The following is a 15,082-nucleotide window of genomic DNA, read 5'->3' on the forward strand; positions in this document are numbered from 1 at the left end:
ATGTTTATGTGAATTTGATGAGAATAATTTATCAAATAAAAAAATTTACTAAATTTGATAAGAATAGTTTATAATTATAATTTATTTTTTCTATTTGGGTTACATTTATGGGTGATCAGTTTTATTATTACTTTTAGTTTTTCAATAAAGCATGCCTGGTATTTATATTAATTTTTTTAATTAAATCTAATATTAGTTAAGTGATAATTAAGAACTTAGAATTCTAATTAAGTAATAACTCTACTTTACTTTAATAAAAGTAGCATTCAAATTTTTTAACTAATAACAATAAATTATAATTATAATTATCACAATTTTTTTTTATCTTTTTTCCTATATTTTATGCTTAGAGTTCTATTTAAATAACAATTCTATTTTAAAATTAGCACAATATTTTTAATAATAATTGCAGTTTAAATTATAATTATTTTGAAATATATAATTCTCACAACTTCTATTAAATTATAATTATTTTTAAATTTATAAAGAGTATTTATATAAAAAAATATTTTTATTTAATTAAAAAACTTGAATTCTTATTATTTTAAATTCATCCCATTATATTCAATGATTTTATAGGTTTATAGTTTTATTAATTAATAATATATTATGTTTTTTTTAAGTAGAGCCTTTATAATATATGACCAAATTAATTAATTTCACATTAATATATTATTATTTTAATTAATCTTACTTTTTATTATTATATAATAATATTAATAAATTATTGTTCTAATGTAGTTTAGTAATATAATTAACAATAAAGGATATTTTTGTCAGTTCAAAAGTTTTTTCAAGATTCGTGCTTTTATATATATTATAGATAGATATTTTTATGATTTTTATCGGAGATATGAAAGATTAAATCACAACCTGTCATATTTCGTCATCGAATTGGTCCGTTAATTGATTTTAATGGTTAATGTAACGAAATATGAAAATTATTAATGTAAAAGCTTAATTAATTTTTCAGGTTAATAATAAGGGCTCAACTGGGTTCAAATTAAGTCAAGGGGCTTAATAACTTTTTTTTGTTTTTTCTTAAGGGACTATTATAGCTATAAGCCTTTGATAAACATAAATTTTTTTATTTAATAAACTATTCTCATCAAATTCACATAAACATAAAATGCGAATTAGTTTATACTTTTTTAAATAGCTTTACTTTAGGTAAAATATATTTACTTTAATAATAAAATAAAGGGCTTTTATGAGTAAAAATCATAGAATAAGAGCTTATTTAACTACAAAAATAGGTTGAGGCCTTGTTTATTAAATAAAAAAGTGAGTTTAAGGGGAATAAAAAGAAAATAATAAATAAGGAGGGCTTAGAAGACAATTAGCCACATTTCAGCTTTAATGCCGCCACACCCACGGCACCAATTCACTTTCAAAATTCAAAACGGTAAATTTACACATCAGGTCCTTAAAACTTTAGATCATTACATTTTAGTCCTGTGCCGCCTATGGGAAAGGCACCATTGGTGTTGCCTTTCTATTCCCCTCCATCAGCCTCTTTTTTTTTGTATTATTTTGGTAAATAAACAAATTTATAATATTTTAGTATTTTTTTTGTAATATTTTGATAAAAAAACCCGAATTATAGACATGTAATGTGATCATATATATAAGAGCAAATTATGATGAGACAATCAATAAGGTATAAGAAACATTGAATGAAATATGATTTATAAGTGACATTGTGATTTATGGATATGAAATGATTATATATATATATGAAGAATCATGAAATGAGACAACAATGATATATGTGATGCAATGTATAAGAGATCATTGCAAAGTTAATTTAATGACTCAAGTAACCTAATGTTGTGAAATTGCAAGACATGTTAAGTACTATTGAATTGAAATGGATGCATTAAAATTAAAGATTATTAATTTGTTAATTTTTATAATGCTTTAATGTTTTGAATTCGAATTATGTTAGCATCATTAAGCTCTCTATGTTCAACATGTGGATATGTTTGTTTCGTGCGCATATGACAAATAGGTATCATTAGCTTGTGATTCTCAATGGCATCCAAGATCCTCGTCTCAACTCATCCAAAGTTTGTATTACTAATTTTGAATATTAGAAGTGTCTTGACATGTACCTAAGTTAATAGATAGTAGTTGGAATTTACTATGTTAATGTTAGCCCTTTTGGTATTTTGGGTGATTGTATAATTTGTCATAACCTAAGTTCAAAGCACGTATGCATATATTACGTTAAGTTTCAATGTCCTAGTTGAAGTATGAACTAGATGCACTTGAAAGCTATTTTAGCATATATGTGTTCACTTTGATTGGAGTTGTTAAAATATGTTTGAATGATGCTTTTGAAATTGATTTTTGAGTGTTATGAGTCATGGCTTTGATATGAGCATGTTAAGGCTCAAAATGTTGGAGCATGCCCAAAAATCAGTCATATGATAATTGTAATAATAAAAATTTACCTAATTTATTAATAAAGGCATTGCCATTATTGTTTTTAGTATTTATTTCTATATTTGAATAAACTAAATAATGATGATGTCTAAAGAATAATATAATTATTCTTAAATGTCTTTAGTCAAGTATTATTAATGTGAGCTTGGACAACAATAATACATTGAGACGGATACATGTTTGATTAATGATAAGTCTTGCTATAGATATGTGATATCAAATTAACACATAAGTAGATGTTAGAGAACAATTTACTGATTTGACCTACCATGAGAATGTTTCTTGAATTATTATGTAATAGTCACAACATTTTTCATAGTGATAATTGTATGTATGATCCTTATATTTGAGATCATCATTGTTCCAACATTGTGAGTCGTATGCTTTGACATAGCCAAACATCTTCCGTAAATAGTTGTAATATAAAGACTAATGTTTGGTGTGCCACAATCTGTGTAGTGAGCTGTAAGTGATCAAGATAAGATTTGTCCCTTCTACATAATGGGAGAAATAATTCAGGCATCTTGATCGAGCGAGACTAGAAATGCATGGCCAAGATTAAATTAATTGATATGAGATATTACACTTATTTGTTTATCTTAGTCTTCTTCGGAATCAATAAATTTGAGATTGGATTATACAAGTGTGACTATTCTATGAATTGTGTTCAATCTAGATATAAAGGACAAAAGGGATGCAGTACATAATAAAGTTTATCATAGAAGACCATGTCCAAACATGACTTCTTGCGACTTGGGTAGCAGTGATGCATTGCTAGATGTCAGTCATTGTTTGTAACGTTAGAATTGTTTTAATGTTACTGTCAACATTACAAGATCTCATAGGGTCACACCTTTTGGTTGGGACAATCAGAATGTAACGAAAGTTGAGATGAAGTTTAACATATCATAAAAGTTAAATTGATTATAGAAATGTTCTAATAATTAATTTAATTTGATAATGTTAAAATTATCATAATATATGCACATACTTGATACGCATATATAGAGGATTAAATTAAAATAATGTGATATTATGCTTCATGTATTTTAATTTATAAATATGTGTTTTTTTTGAATAGTTGACTGGGCTATTATTACATAAAAATCAAAATTCGAAACAAATCTCCAGCAGTGCTGGGCTGAACCAAATAAAATAAAGCATAGGCTACAAGCCCACATAAGCAAAACAAATAAAAAGCCTAAAAAGAAAAAAAAAACAGAAATCAAAACGTCATTTCCCAGTCAAGTCATCCAGCCTGGCCTCCATTATTTTCCAATTTATCATTTCCAAAGCACCAGACTCTTCAACTGATAGCCTTTTCTAAGAAATCATCTGCTTTAGCTATCACTTGCCGTTTCACTTCCTTCCCATCAAACCCTTTCAATTAGGATTTCTTGGCCATCTTCCTCCTGCATCCAGAGTTTCTCTCGTCTCTTCCACCAGGTAACTTCCCTCCCCTTTTCTTAGTGCCTCCTTTGCCAGGTCATGCGCTTTAACATTCTCTGCTCTTTGTATGTATCGAAAAACAATTCTTTGAAATCGGGTTTTATTGTTCTGAATATCGACTATAATCGCACCTAGAACCGATTTATCTCTGACTCCCATTTTGCATTTTTTGATTATTGTTTTCGAATCCCCCATTACCGTGACTGAGTTCAAACCCATACTGATGCCTAAGTTAGTTGCTTCTAAACATGCTAATGCTTCTACTACATATGGAGAGGAAACGTTGGAGTGAAGAGTAGACTTGGAGGCTGCGATTTCCCCATTCTGACCCCTGACTACCATTCTTGATGCGGATATGGAATTGTTGATATCGAAAGTTGCATCAAACTGTATAGACTCCCATAGTTCCTCCTCTCTGTGTTCAGATCTAACAGCCGTGGTTGTAAGTTTTCTTTCTCGTACACCTTCAAGCTCTATTAAAAAATTCTGCACTTTAAAAGCTAGATCCCTTCCTGATGAAATCTTCTTCTCATGGAGCATCTGATTTCTCGAGTTCCATATAACCCATAATGCGTAACAAAAAATGCGGATTTGCTGCTTTGTTCCTCTACTGAATACCCAGGTGAGCCATGTCCATGCACTCTGGTCTGTATGTTCTGTTACCCATGCCATATTGAGACTGATCCATGCATCCGTGCTTACAGGGCATTGCCTAAACACATGAAGGCTATCCTCTTCTGCAGAACAACCACGTGGACACCTTGCAATAGTGGTCACTCTCTTAGATCTGAGATTAACAAGTGAAGGGATGTAGTTCCAAGATATTCGCCATATGAAAATTAGGATTTTTGTTGGTAGCTGTAAATTCCATAATTTCCTGTAGAAATCTTTAGTATCTGCCTGTAATAAATAATTACTAGAATCCAAGTTAGCTTCTTGTAATAGTTTATAGGCACTTCTAACTGTAAATTCTCCGGAGGGTTCCCCTTTCCACACTTTCGTGTCATCACAGTCCGTTCTCGCAAAAGGAATCTGCAAAATTTTTTGAGCGGTTTCCCTTTGAAAGGTATTCACAATTACCTCTGTCTTCCACTTCTTGTTAATGTTATCAATGAGATCAGAAACCTTAACTCACCATTGTCACGTCTGTTTTGCCACATCTCCGGTTCCATCCCTGGTATCTAACGGTCATTCCAGATAGATATTGCATCTCCTCTCCCGACTCTCCAGATGAGACCGTTCAAAAGGAGCCTTTTTGCTGCCCAAATGCTTCTCCAGGTAAGAGATGGTAAGTTTCCCAACTGTGAATTTAAAAAACTGGACCTTGGGTAGTATTTGGCTTTAAAAACTCTGGTTAAAAGTGAATTTGGATTATTAAACAAACGCCAACCTTGTTTTGCTAACAACGCGATATTAAACTGATTAAAATTTCGGAAACCCAACTCGCCGTTTTCCTTTAAAAGACAGATTTTCCAAGAACACCAATGAATTCCCTTTTTTCCACTACTCTTTTGCCACCAAAATCTCGCAACAATACTCTCCAGTTCTTCGCATAATGACTTTGGGAGTAGAAAACAAGCCATTGAGTATGTCGGTATGGCTTGCAATACTGCCTTAATGAATATTTCTTTTCCCCCTAGCGATAAAAAACGAGTACTCCAATTTTCAATCTGCTGTTTCAATCTGTCTTTTAAAGCCTGAAAAGATTGTTTCTTTTTCCTACCTATCATATTTGGCAAACCCAAGTATCTTTCTGGCTCATCTGAACTTCGAACTCCCAGTAAATTGACTATTAGCTGTCTTTCTTCTTCAAGCGTATTTTTGCTAAAAAATACAGTTGATTTGGAAAAATTCACACATTGGCCTGAACAACTCTTATACTCGCTAAGAATCTCCTTAAGTGCTAAAGCTCCTTTCCTCGTCGCTTCTCCAAAAAGATTACAATCATCCGCAAATAGTAAATGGTTTACATACGGACCATTTCTGCTTGCCTTTACTCCTTTTAGAAGACCTTCTCTAGCTTTCATTCTCATTAGAATAGATAGTCCTTCACCACATATTAGGAAAAGAAACGGGCTCAAAGATAACCCTGTCGAAGTCTCCTTTTTGGGCAAAAAATTCCTCCAATACCTCCATTAAGCACTACTTGATAAGTGACTGTAGATATGCAATTCATAATAGAGGCGACCCATTTTTGCTCAAATCCCATTCGCAGCATTACTTCCTTGATAAATCCCCATTCCACTCTGTCGTAAGATTTGCTCATATCAAGCTTTACCGCCATGAATCCCTTTTTTCCCATTCTTTTCTGCTTAATAGTGTGCAGTAACTCATAAGCGAGCAGGATGTTATCAGAAATTAATCTCCCTGGTACGAATGCACTTTGTGCACTGTTAATACATTTGTCAATGACTCCTCAAAATCTGTTTTCTATTGTTTTGGCCATGATTTTATAAATAACATTGCATAAGCTAATAGGCCTAAAATGGGTCATAGTAGAGGGATTTTTGATTTTTGGAATACGAACAATATGGGTTAAGTTTATTTGACTGACCTCCATTTTGCCATTAAGTAGGTGTGGACAAAAAGCAGCCACCTCATCTATAAAATGCCAACATTTCTGATAAAAAAGAGCAGGAAAACCATCTTCACCAGGTGCCTTCGTAGGATGCATTCCAAATAAAGCCTCCCTTCTTCTTTTGTGTATTTCGCTATAAGATTCCTGTTATCATCCTCTGAGATACACCGCTCAATTCCGGAGCGTATACGCTCATAATTCGTTTGATTTTCTGACAAGAACATTTCTTGGAAATATGATTGTACAATTTGCTCCATCTCTTGACTATCATTGGTTTCCTGCCTGTTTCTATTCTGTAGCTTGCTTATCACATTCCTCCTCATCCTATGCGTTGCTTGACTATGAAAAAAGGCTGTATTCCTATATCCAAGTTTTAGCCAATTTAGTCGAGCTCTTTGTTCCCAATAGGCTTAATCCTTTTCAATTTCAAAGTTAAGATGGATCTTCGTGTCAATCATCTCAGCTAAATTTGAATCATCCCTGTCGGTTTCAATCAAAGTTGACAGTTTGGTTGTGAGAAATTCTTTCCTCCCTTATTTTTTCCTTTGCACCTGTCCCATCCACTTAACAAGCCCTTTTCGAAAAATTTCTATTTTCTTAAAAAAATCACCAGATGTCATCCACCATAAACGCTCAGCTTCATCAACAAATGAGTCTTCCATGATCCACTAGGCTTCGAATTTAAATTGATTATTCTTTCCCGTTTCTCTTTATTTGTGTTAACAAAAATAGGACAATGATCAGAAAAAGAATGAACCAAGTGTTCAACTCTTAGCTCAGGAAACATGGAGATCCAACTCTCATTAGCTAAACCCTTATCAATGCGCTCTTGAATGTTTGTGTAAGTTTCCTCTCTCTCAAGTGAACCATCTGCCGAAATATCCCATATCAGAAAGCTGGCAAAAGTTGAGAGCTTCTTGAAACAACTCTATTCTTTTTTCTTCTCTTGGCAAGCCTCCCTTCTTTTCGAAATCAAATAATATTTCATTAAAATCCCCACAAACCAGCCAAGGGATATCTTCCTCTCTATGGAGATTTTACAAAGTAGACCATGAATCTTCTCTATCCTGCGCATATGGAGCTCAGTAGAAGCCAGGAAAACGCCATTTCACACCCTTTTCATCATCCTCCACCTCCACATCCATGTGTCTTTTAGAGAAATTCTTCAGCATAACGTTTATGTTATAGCGCCATGCTAGACACAGACCTCCTCGAGATCCCTCAGAATCGACTTCAATGCCATTCCCAAATCCACATCTTCGTCTAATTCTTTCCATTCGGTTTCTACAAAGCTTAGTCTCCATAAAGAAGACTATTTGGGGATTTTAAGTCTTCAGCTTATGCTGAAGCCTTCAAACTGTCTGTAGACTCCCCAATCCACGGATGTTCCAACTTAGAATTTTCATTGCTGTCGGTCGGCTTGCCATTTGGCAGCTGCCGATGATAAATAACTAATGTCCACCATTTTCCTATTTCCCAGTATGTTCCTCAGTTCTTCTTGCCTTGTTATATCATTAGTTCCCCTCTAGGCCTCTTCTTTCCTTCCTCCCCTGCAAGAGCAACATTTTCTGGGTCCTGGTCCATCGCATTAGGAGTTAAATTCTCCATACCTCGTACCGCCTGAGATGAACCTCCCGTCAAATTTAAGCCAAGAACTGGATCAATATTTTGCCCATATCTTATTTTCCACACCAGAAGCTTATGTTCTTTTCTAAGGTTTCCAGATTCTACATTAATCTCTCCAACGTCCCCATCTCCTTCCTCCCGTAACCAGATGCTATTCATTGCTAATGACCTTCGTGATTGGGCTCGAATAGACAAATCCCAGCCCATTTCTGTAATTTCCACTCCAAGGTTCATTCTTTCCTCGCAAAACGAGTCATTATGTCCAAGTCTTCCACAATAGAAACAGATTAAAGATAAACGCTCATATTTAAAAGTGACATATGAGCAGTTTCCGCCAAAAGAAATTATCTTCCTCCTTTTCAAAGAGCGCCGTATGTCGATCTGAACTCTAATTCTCATAAAATTCCTGTTTCCTTTCCCCAAAAGTGAAATATCATGTTCCATGAAATTCCCCAAGAAATTACCTAATTGGACAGCCAGACTATCAGAAAAAAGACCAGTAGGGATGTTGTAAATCTGGACCCAAAAAGGTGTCAGAACTAAAGGGATCTGTAGAGGATCCTCCCCCAATTGCAATTTATAAAGCACCAGCAAATGATTGTTGAAGGTCCAAGGTGAACCTTTCAAAACCCTATTCGTATCCATAGCATGAAAAAACTGCAATAAATACCTTTTTTCTCCCAGATCACAGATTCGTACTCCCTTAACCGGATGCCACAAATTTGACATTGTACTTTTCATTGCAGGGAAGTGAATCGTGCTTGCTGTGAGAAAACATCCTACTAATTGAAAGATTTCGCCCCTATTTTCCGTGTTTGGATCTATTGGGATGTGGATAACTTCCTCCTCTTCATCATTAAGCGACAGTTGGGCTAACTCATTCTCCATTCTTTGCAGGTGAAATTCCAGCCTTTATCGATCACAAATCCTATTTCAAGAGGAGGACGGAAGCATGCCACAGATAACAAAAGTAGAGTAACAAGAAAAACAAAACTTTACGAAAACCTAAAAACTCTTGCCAGTGGCGGCAGACAAAGGCTTGCTAGGGTAGCAGACTTTTTAAAAAAGAGAAAAATGAATATAAATATGTGTTTTTAAATTTATTAAATATTGTATTTAATAAAATTTAATTAAGCAAAAAATGTTTAGGATTTAAATTAAATCGATAACTCGTTGGGGAGAAAATCTCGTTTTAAGAGATATATCTTATTTTTCTTCCTGATGATTGATTGCCCTTCAAAATAGTTTTGAATAAAAAGGAAGGCAAATCCCAAATTCAAGGTTACCCAAAATACTATCTTTTGACTAGTAGCTAAAAAAAAGAGTTTCTTTTTTCTCTCTAAAGTATTATGAGAGATTTTCTGATCGATTTCATCCAGGGTGGATACCAATAGAGGCCAAGACTTTTCTGTTGCGGCTATGGTTTGCGACACGGACAAAAGAATTAACGTCATACCAATGCTGCTTTCATATCATTAAAGGTATATTTTTCGTCATTTTTGGCGCGAGTTTATTCCTCGTACATGTATCCCTGGTTTGTGGTAGCCATAATATTTTTTCATTGTGCCAAGGGGTGTATTGACGATCCAACATAAAATAGTTGTATCAATGCTTGGATTGTGTTGATACAAGCATGACAGTGAGTAAAAAGCTACAGTAGCAAGGACTTGTATTGGTACAAAGTCCTTGGACTTGTCCTGAATCAACAAAGGTAGACTAGGGTCCCTTTCTTGTTTTGAGTTGTTTCAACTCCCAAGATTCGTAATTGGTCTTGGACACTTCCAAACATCTAGAAATCGTTTTAAAATGTTTCCAATATAATTTTAAAGACTAAAAAAATGAATTTTGATTATTTTAAATGACAGATCTAAGTGGTTTTAGTTTGGATTTCTTAATGAATTCAATGTATGATTAGACAATGAATGTGATATCTCGCAAGCTAACTTCGAACGTAATAATCACTTCCTTATATTGTATTTTGGGTGTGAAGTAAAATATTTATAGAGTAGAAATATTCTGTCATGATTGTCAACTTCTACTGTATTTAATAGGTGGGTGAGCCAATGACCAAATGAATAGCAAATTTTTGGTATTAAAACCTCCTCTTTTGCTCTTTGTCTTCATCATTCCATTCCATTCCATGTGTAAAATTGCAGGTTGTTTAGTTGCTCAAATGTGCAATCAAGGTGCCAAAAATAATATAAAATAAAATGTGCAAGCAATTCATAATTTCTATAAATTCAATCTTGATGGGTTGCTCAGAAAGTTTCCATTTTTTTAGGGTAAACTAAAACATCATTTCATTATCTTTTGAAAAAATAATGGAAGTTTGATAAATAATATTTATATTAAAGTGTCATAAGTATATAATTATCAAAATTTCAAGTTAAAAACCAATTATTATGAAAAATTATAAAAAAATTTACAAAATAAAACATAGATATAGTAAACATTGTAATTATTTATGTTAGATTATAACATATTAAATACAAGTGAAAATGATTATATAATAAATTTATTAAAATAATTAATATAAAAATTTGATTGAAATGATTAAGTTGAAAGAGTAAATGTTATTATGTAAATACACTAAAAATTAATTTTTAAGGTAAATTATATTTATAGTCACCAAATTATGATAGAATTTTTTTTACCACCTAATTATAAAAAAATTTAAAATAATCATCCAGCTAGGTGAGTTTATTTTTTCTAATCATTTCCCACTAAGTGCGGTTAAATCTATGATAATTTTAAAATTTATTTAATAACACGTTTATTAGTAGTTAATTGCCTTAAAATAGAGCACAAAATTATTACATTTTTTATATTATTATCTAATGATTAGCAAAAATGCCACGTAACCCGACAATAATAATAACACGGAAGGTGGCCACTAAAACATTTCCACACCATCACTCGCCGCGTGTCCTTTTATTTCCCGCATTATAATTCATATAAGGTTTAAACATGCTATTAGTCCCTGTATTTTTACAGAATTTGAGATTTAGCTCCTATAATTTAAAATCTTCCTATTCTTTTTTCAATTTAAAAATCGTAATTCAATCATTGTCTTGTTGATAGTTTTTGTCGGAATATATTTATCTTTTATCAATCAAATGTCATATCATATAAGAGTAGCCTAATTGATATGTCAAGTTGACAAATTTCAACAAAAATATTTAAAATATTAATAATTGAATTGAGATTTTTAAATTATTAAAGTACGAATTACTTTTTAACTTTTTAAATATCGAGACTAAATTTTGTCAAATCATGGTTTTCGCCGCTTTATTATATTTTAGCTAACTTTAATCCGTACACTAATTTAACCTAATTTGATCTCTTTATTTTTGTAATACCAGTATTTTACCTAAATAGTTAACATAGTTAAATTCTGATGTATTTTTTCACTTACTCTAGCTTACCCTTTTTTTGGATAAAGTACAGTTGGTCACTCAATTATTAAAATTTTTAATTTAATCACTAAAGCAACAAAATTTGCTTTTTTTAGTTAGATGACCTGGTATTTTTTTGTTGACATGGAAGCAAAAAAAATGTTTTATTGATGCCACCAAATTTCCACCTAATTTATTAAGATAAATAATAATCTCTTTAGTCCTTCTTTGTTCTCTTCTTTCAAACCCTAGCCACCGACTGCCGTCGTCGCCTAACCTTTTAGTGAGCCTCTCAGACCAACAGTGGCACCACCGTGATCCTCTTTGTTCTTAATATAAGATAAATATTTAAAAGTTTAGTGACTAAAAAATAATTTCTTAAATATTAATGACTAAATTAAAAATTTTCATAGTGGAATGAACAAAATAAAAATAAAATAATATTAGGTGACTAAACATGTAGTTTACTCTTTTTTTAAATGTTTGTTTTTAAGAAACATTCATATCAATATTTTAACCGATATATGATATTATATAAATAGAAGGATCAAAATTATGTTAAATTAAAGTACAAAGGCTGGATCTCAAATTCAAACATAATACAGGGACCAAAACTAGAATTAGATCTAAATAAATAAAACAAAATTAAGTCCACCCTCTCTCGAAGACGAAGAAAAGACGAAGACGAAGACGAAGACGAAGAGCCCTTTACTCAGCTCTCAAAAAATAGAAAACCAGTTCAGACTTCGGCCGCATTATGTAATTTATTAATTTTTTTAAAGATCCGGTTATGTAATTTTTTTTTGTGATTTTTTCAACCAATCAGATGGCTTCGATTCGTAGAACTCTGTCGCCGGCATATCACCACCGTTCTTACCAGAACGGCGCCGGATTCTCCTCTCCGTCTCACAAGTTTTTACCCAACGGGAACAGCAAGCATTCCTCTTCAAGGCATTTACCATTGTTATTCACCGCCGTAAATCTAGTCTACCGCAAAGGATGGCGGCGATCTTTGTGCTGGTGTCTCTTCTTTTTCCTTATAGGGTTCGTTTTTGGAATCACGCTGTTTGGAAACATGGATACCGATATCCGAGCCAAGGATTTCGCATTCCCGGAACTCAAGCCGCCACATGTTGACCTCCGATTGGACGATCAGATTGTTACCTCTGTGTCATTGGGCATTCATACCAGATTGCAAGAACCAAAGGAAGTTGACGATTTAATCGGGCCACCGTTAAAGCAATTAATCGTCGTTACGCCGACTTATAACAGGGGATTCCAAGCGTATTTCTTGAACAGGTTAGGGCAAGTTTTGAGGTTAGTGAAACCGCCGTTGGTTTGGATAGTGGTGGAGGAGAAAGTAGCGTCGTTTGAGACGGCAGAGATTTTGAGGAGAACCGGTGTTATGTATCGGCACGTGGTGTGCACGCGCAGTCCTAGTGAACCGAAGGATCGAGGTGTTCATCAAAGGAATGCCGCTTTGGAACATATTGAACGGCATAAGGTCGATGGGATCGTGTTTTTCGCCGACGATGACAATGTCTACACGGTGGAGTTGTTTGAAAGCTTGAGAACTATTAGGTAATTTTAGCTTTTTTAATTTTCTTCATTAATTTTTTTTGGGAATGTTTTGTGATTACAATAATTGTTGATTTTTTTTATGAACATTTTGTTTTGCTGGCAGTCGAAAATGGGATGTATTTATCGAAAAAAGGAAGTAATTTTGGTTTATATTTAGTGATTAACTATCTGAATATTATTGTCATTACTTAATGCATTAGTATTTTTGTTTATGAATCATATCAGCATGTTACCTCTTTACTATAGTAACAAGATCTAGTTTCATTTTCATATAACAATGGAATCATATAGCTTCGATGATCCTATAGTTCTAGCCTTTGCTTCATCTTCTGTTTATTGCAGCCTTGCCGGTTGCTGATGAATGTCGTTTTGCCGGTTTGTCATGAGATTTTAAATAAGGAATTAACTTAAGATTGTTTGCTGTTGATTAGAAGTTTTCTCTTTGTAAGAGGTTAATGAAGATGTCCATTAACTGTTTATTTTGATTTTGTTTAGGGTGATATGGCTTTTCAATTTTGGATTGCTTTATAAATTTTGTAAAGTAATTGTTATGAATTACTTTATGTTATTCTTGTGTTTCTATTTTACAATGAATCATAATATTTATCTTATTTTGTTCTAGACGATTTGGAACTTGGCCTGTTGCCATGCTTGCACCAAGCAAAAACAAGGCAATCCTGGAAGGTCCGGTATGCAATGGAAGTCAAGTAATCGGATGGCACACAAATGAGAAAAGTAAAAGACTTCGTAGGTTTCATGTTGATATGTCAGGATTTGCTTTCAACAGCAGCATTTTATGGGATCCAAAGAGATGGGGACGCCCCTACTCAAACCCAATTCGACAATTGGACACTGTGAAGGAGGGTTTCCAGGTATATATCATACTGTTGCATTTTGTAGTACTCACCTTGAAGCTGTTGTGTAATTTCTCTAGAAATGTTGCAGCACAATTCTGGGCTTTGCTCACAGTTTCTTTTATGCAGGAAACTACGTTTATAGAGCAAGTGGTTGAAGATGAAAGTCAAATGGAAGGTATAATACCTGGTTGTTCCAGAATCATGAACTGGCACCTTCATTTAGATACCAGCAATCTAATTTATCCCAAAGGCTGGCTACTTGAGAAGAATCTCGAGATTACCTTGGCTATCAAGTGACAGAAGTTCATCTCTACAATTTTTTTATGCTGAGGGCATAAATGGTATGCATTTTGATTCTGCATTTTATTTGTAAGTTTGGCTCTGGTTATCAGAGAGGTTGCCCACCTCAAAACAAGGGACCGTGATAAACACATAATTAGATGGAAAAAAGAGAAGTAATGGAAACAAGCAAATAAGTGGAGATCAGCCATCTCTTTAGCTGCTGAAGTATATATTAATTTATACATTCTGGCTTGATTTTCGTACGGAAACTAAGTAATCTTATACTGAAATATTTGTGATTGCAGCTAGTTTCCTATCACGGTTCTGCCTGTATATTTTGCTGGTGGCTCATTAGTTCAACTTTCATCAGCAGAATTTACTGCAACCATTTTCATATAGCAGGGCCTACATTTATTCATCTGGCAGTAACGAAGAAACAAAAGATTTGTGATTTTTTGTTTCTAGAATTTTGTAGTGTGACTGTGCGAGGTATTCATATAGAACAAATTCTTGTAGAGTTGTGGTGCTTGGTGTTTTGTGGGGTGGGAGGATTGATTTGTCTCATTAGGTGGTGTTTGATGGGGCTGCTTGTGGATCCATAATCTATGCCCTGTATTGAGGCATTGTATCAAAATCAAGGGTGATTTGTTACCTATCCAAGCATTTTTTCTTTACCTCATTCTTTCAAGGTCAGGTTCATTTGTTGTTTTCTCCCCCAATTGTGGGTATTGTCCACAATTGGGATGGTTGACAAAGTCTTACATGTTGACATTATTTTACTTTATTGAATAAAAGAAAGTGATTATTTTACTTTATTGAATGAGGACTGGGTATTCACTGTTCTTTTTACATAAAATCAGTAGCAA

The 15,082-nt window shown here is 33.3% G+C and overlaps 2 protein-coding genes across 2 annotated transcripts; one reads left to right on the top strand and one right to left on the bottom strand.

Moving 5' to 3' along the window:
* Positions 1–3,831: 3,831 nt before the first annotated feature.
* On the bottom strand, positions 3,832–5,089 carry LOC121218720 (uncharacterized). The gene is made up of 2 exons (XM_041096410.1): positions 5,033–5,089; positions 3,832–4,929 (listed from the first exon to the last, which is right to left on the bottom strand). Exons 1-2 carry the CDS (start codon positions 5,087–5,089, stop codon positions 3,832–3,834), a joined length of 1,155 nt encoding a protein of 384 aa, XP_040952344.1.
* Positions 5,090–12,151: 7,062 nt separating this feature from the next.
* On the top strand, positions 12,152–15,031 carry LOC107942179 (probable beta-1,4-xylosyltransferase IRX9H). Its single transcript, XM_016875819.2, has 4 exons — positions 12,152–13,077; positions 13,700–13,949; positions 14,061–14,275; positions 14,522–15,031. Exons 1-3 carry the CDS (start codon positions 12,323–12,325, stop codon positions 14,229–14,231), a joined length of 1,176 nt encoding a protein of 391 aa, XP_016731308.2. The 5' UTR covers positions 12,152–12,322; the 3' UTR covers positions 14,232–14,275; positions 14,522–15,031.
* The last annotated feature ends 51 nt before the right edge of the window (positions 15,032–15,082 follow it).

Source organism: Gossypium hirsutum, chromosome D06, assembly GCF_007990345.1.
Source record: "Gossypium hirsutum isolate 1008001.06 chromosome D06, Gossypium_hirsutum_v2.1, whole genome shotgun sequence".
Classification (NCBI taxonomy): domain Eukaryota; kingdom Viridiplantae; phylum Streptophyta; class Magnoliopsida; order Malvales; family Malvaceae; genus Gossypium; species Gossypium hirsutum.

Coding starts and splice junctions, on each gene's coding strand:
- LOC107942179 (XM_016875819.2), top strand. CDS start 12,323: ATGGCTTCGATTCGTAGAACTCTGTCGCCGGCATATCACCACCGTTCT. Junction 13,078..13,699: donor GAAAGCTTGAGAACTATTAG/GTAATTTTAGCT, acceptor ATTTTGTTCTAG/ACGATTTGGAACTTGGCCTG. Junction 13,950..14,060: donor CTGTGAAGGAGGGTTTCCAG/GTATATATCATA, acceptor TCTTTTATGCAG/GAAACTACGTTTATAGAGCA.
- LOC121218720 (XM_041096410.1), bottom strand. CDS start 5,089: ATGACCGTTAGATACCAGGGATGGAACCGGAGATGTGGCAAAACAGAC. Junction 4,930..5,032: donor GCAAAACAGACGTGACAATG/GTGAGTTAAGGT, acceptor AAAATTTTGCAG/ATTCCTTTTGCGAGAACGGA.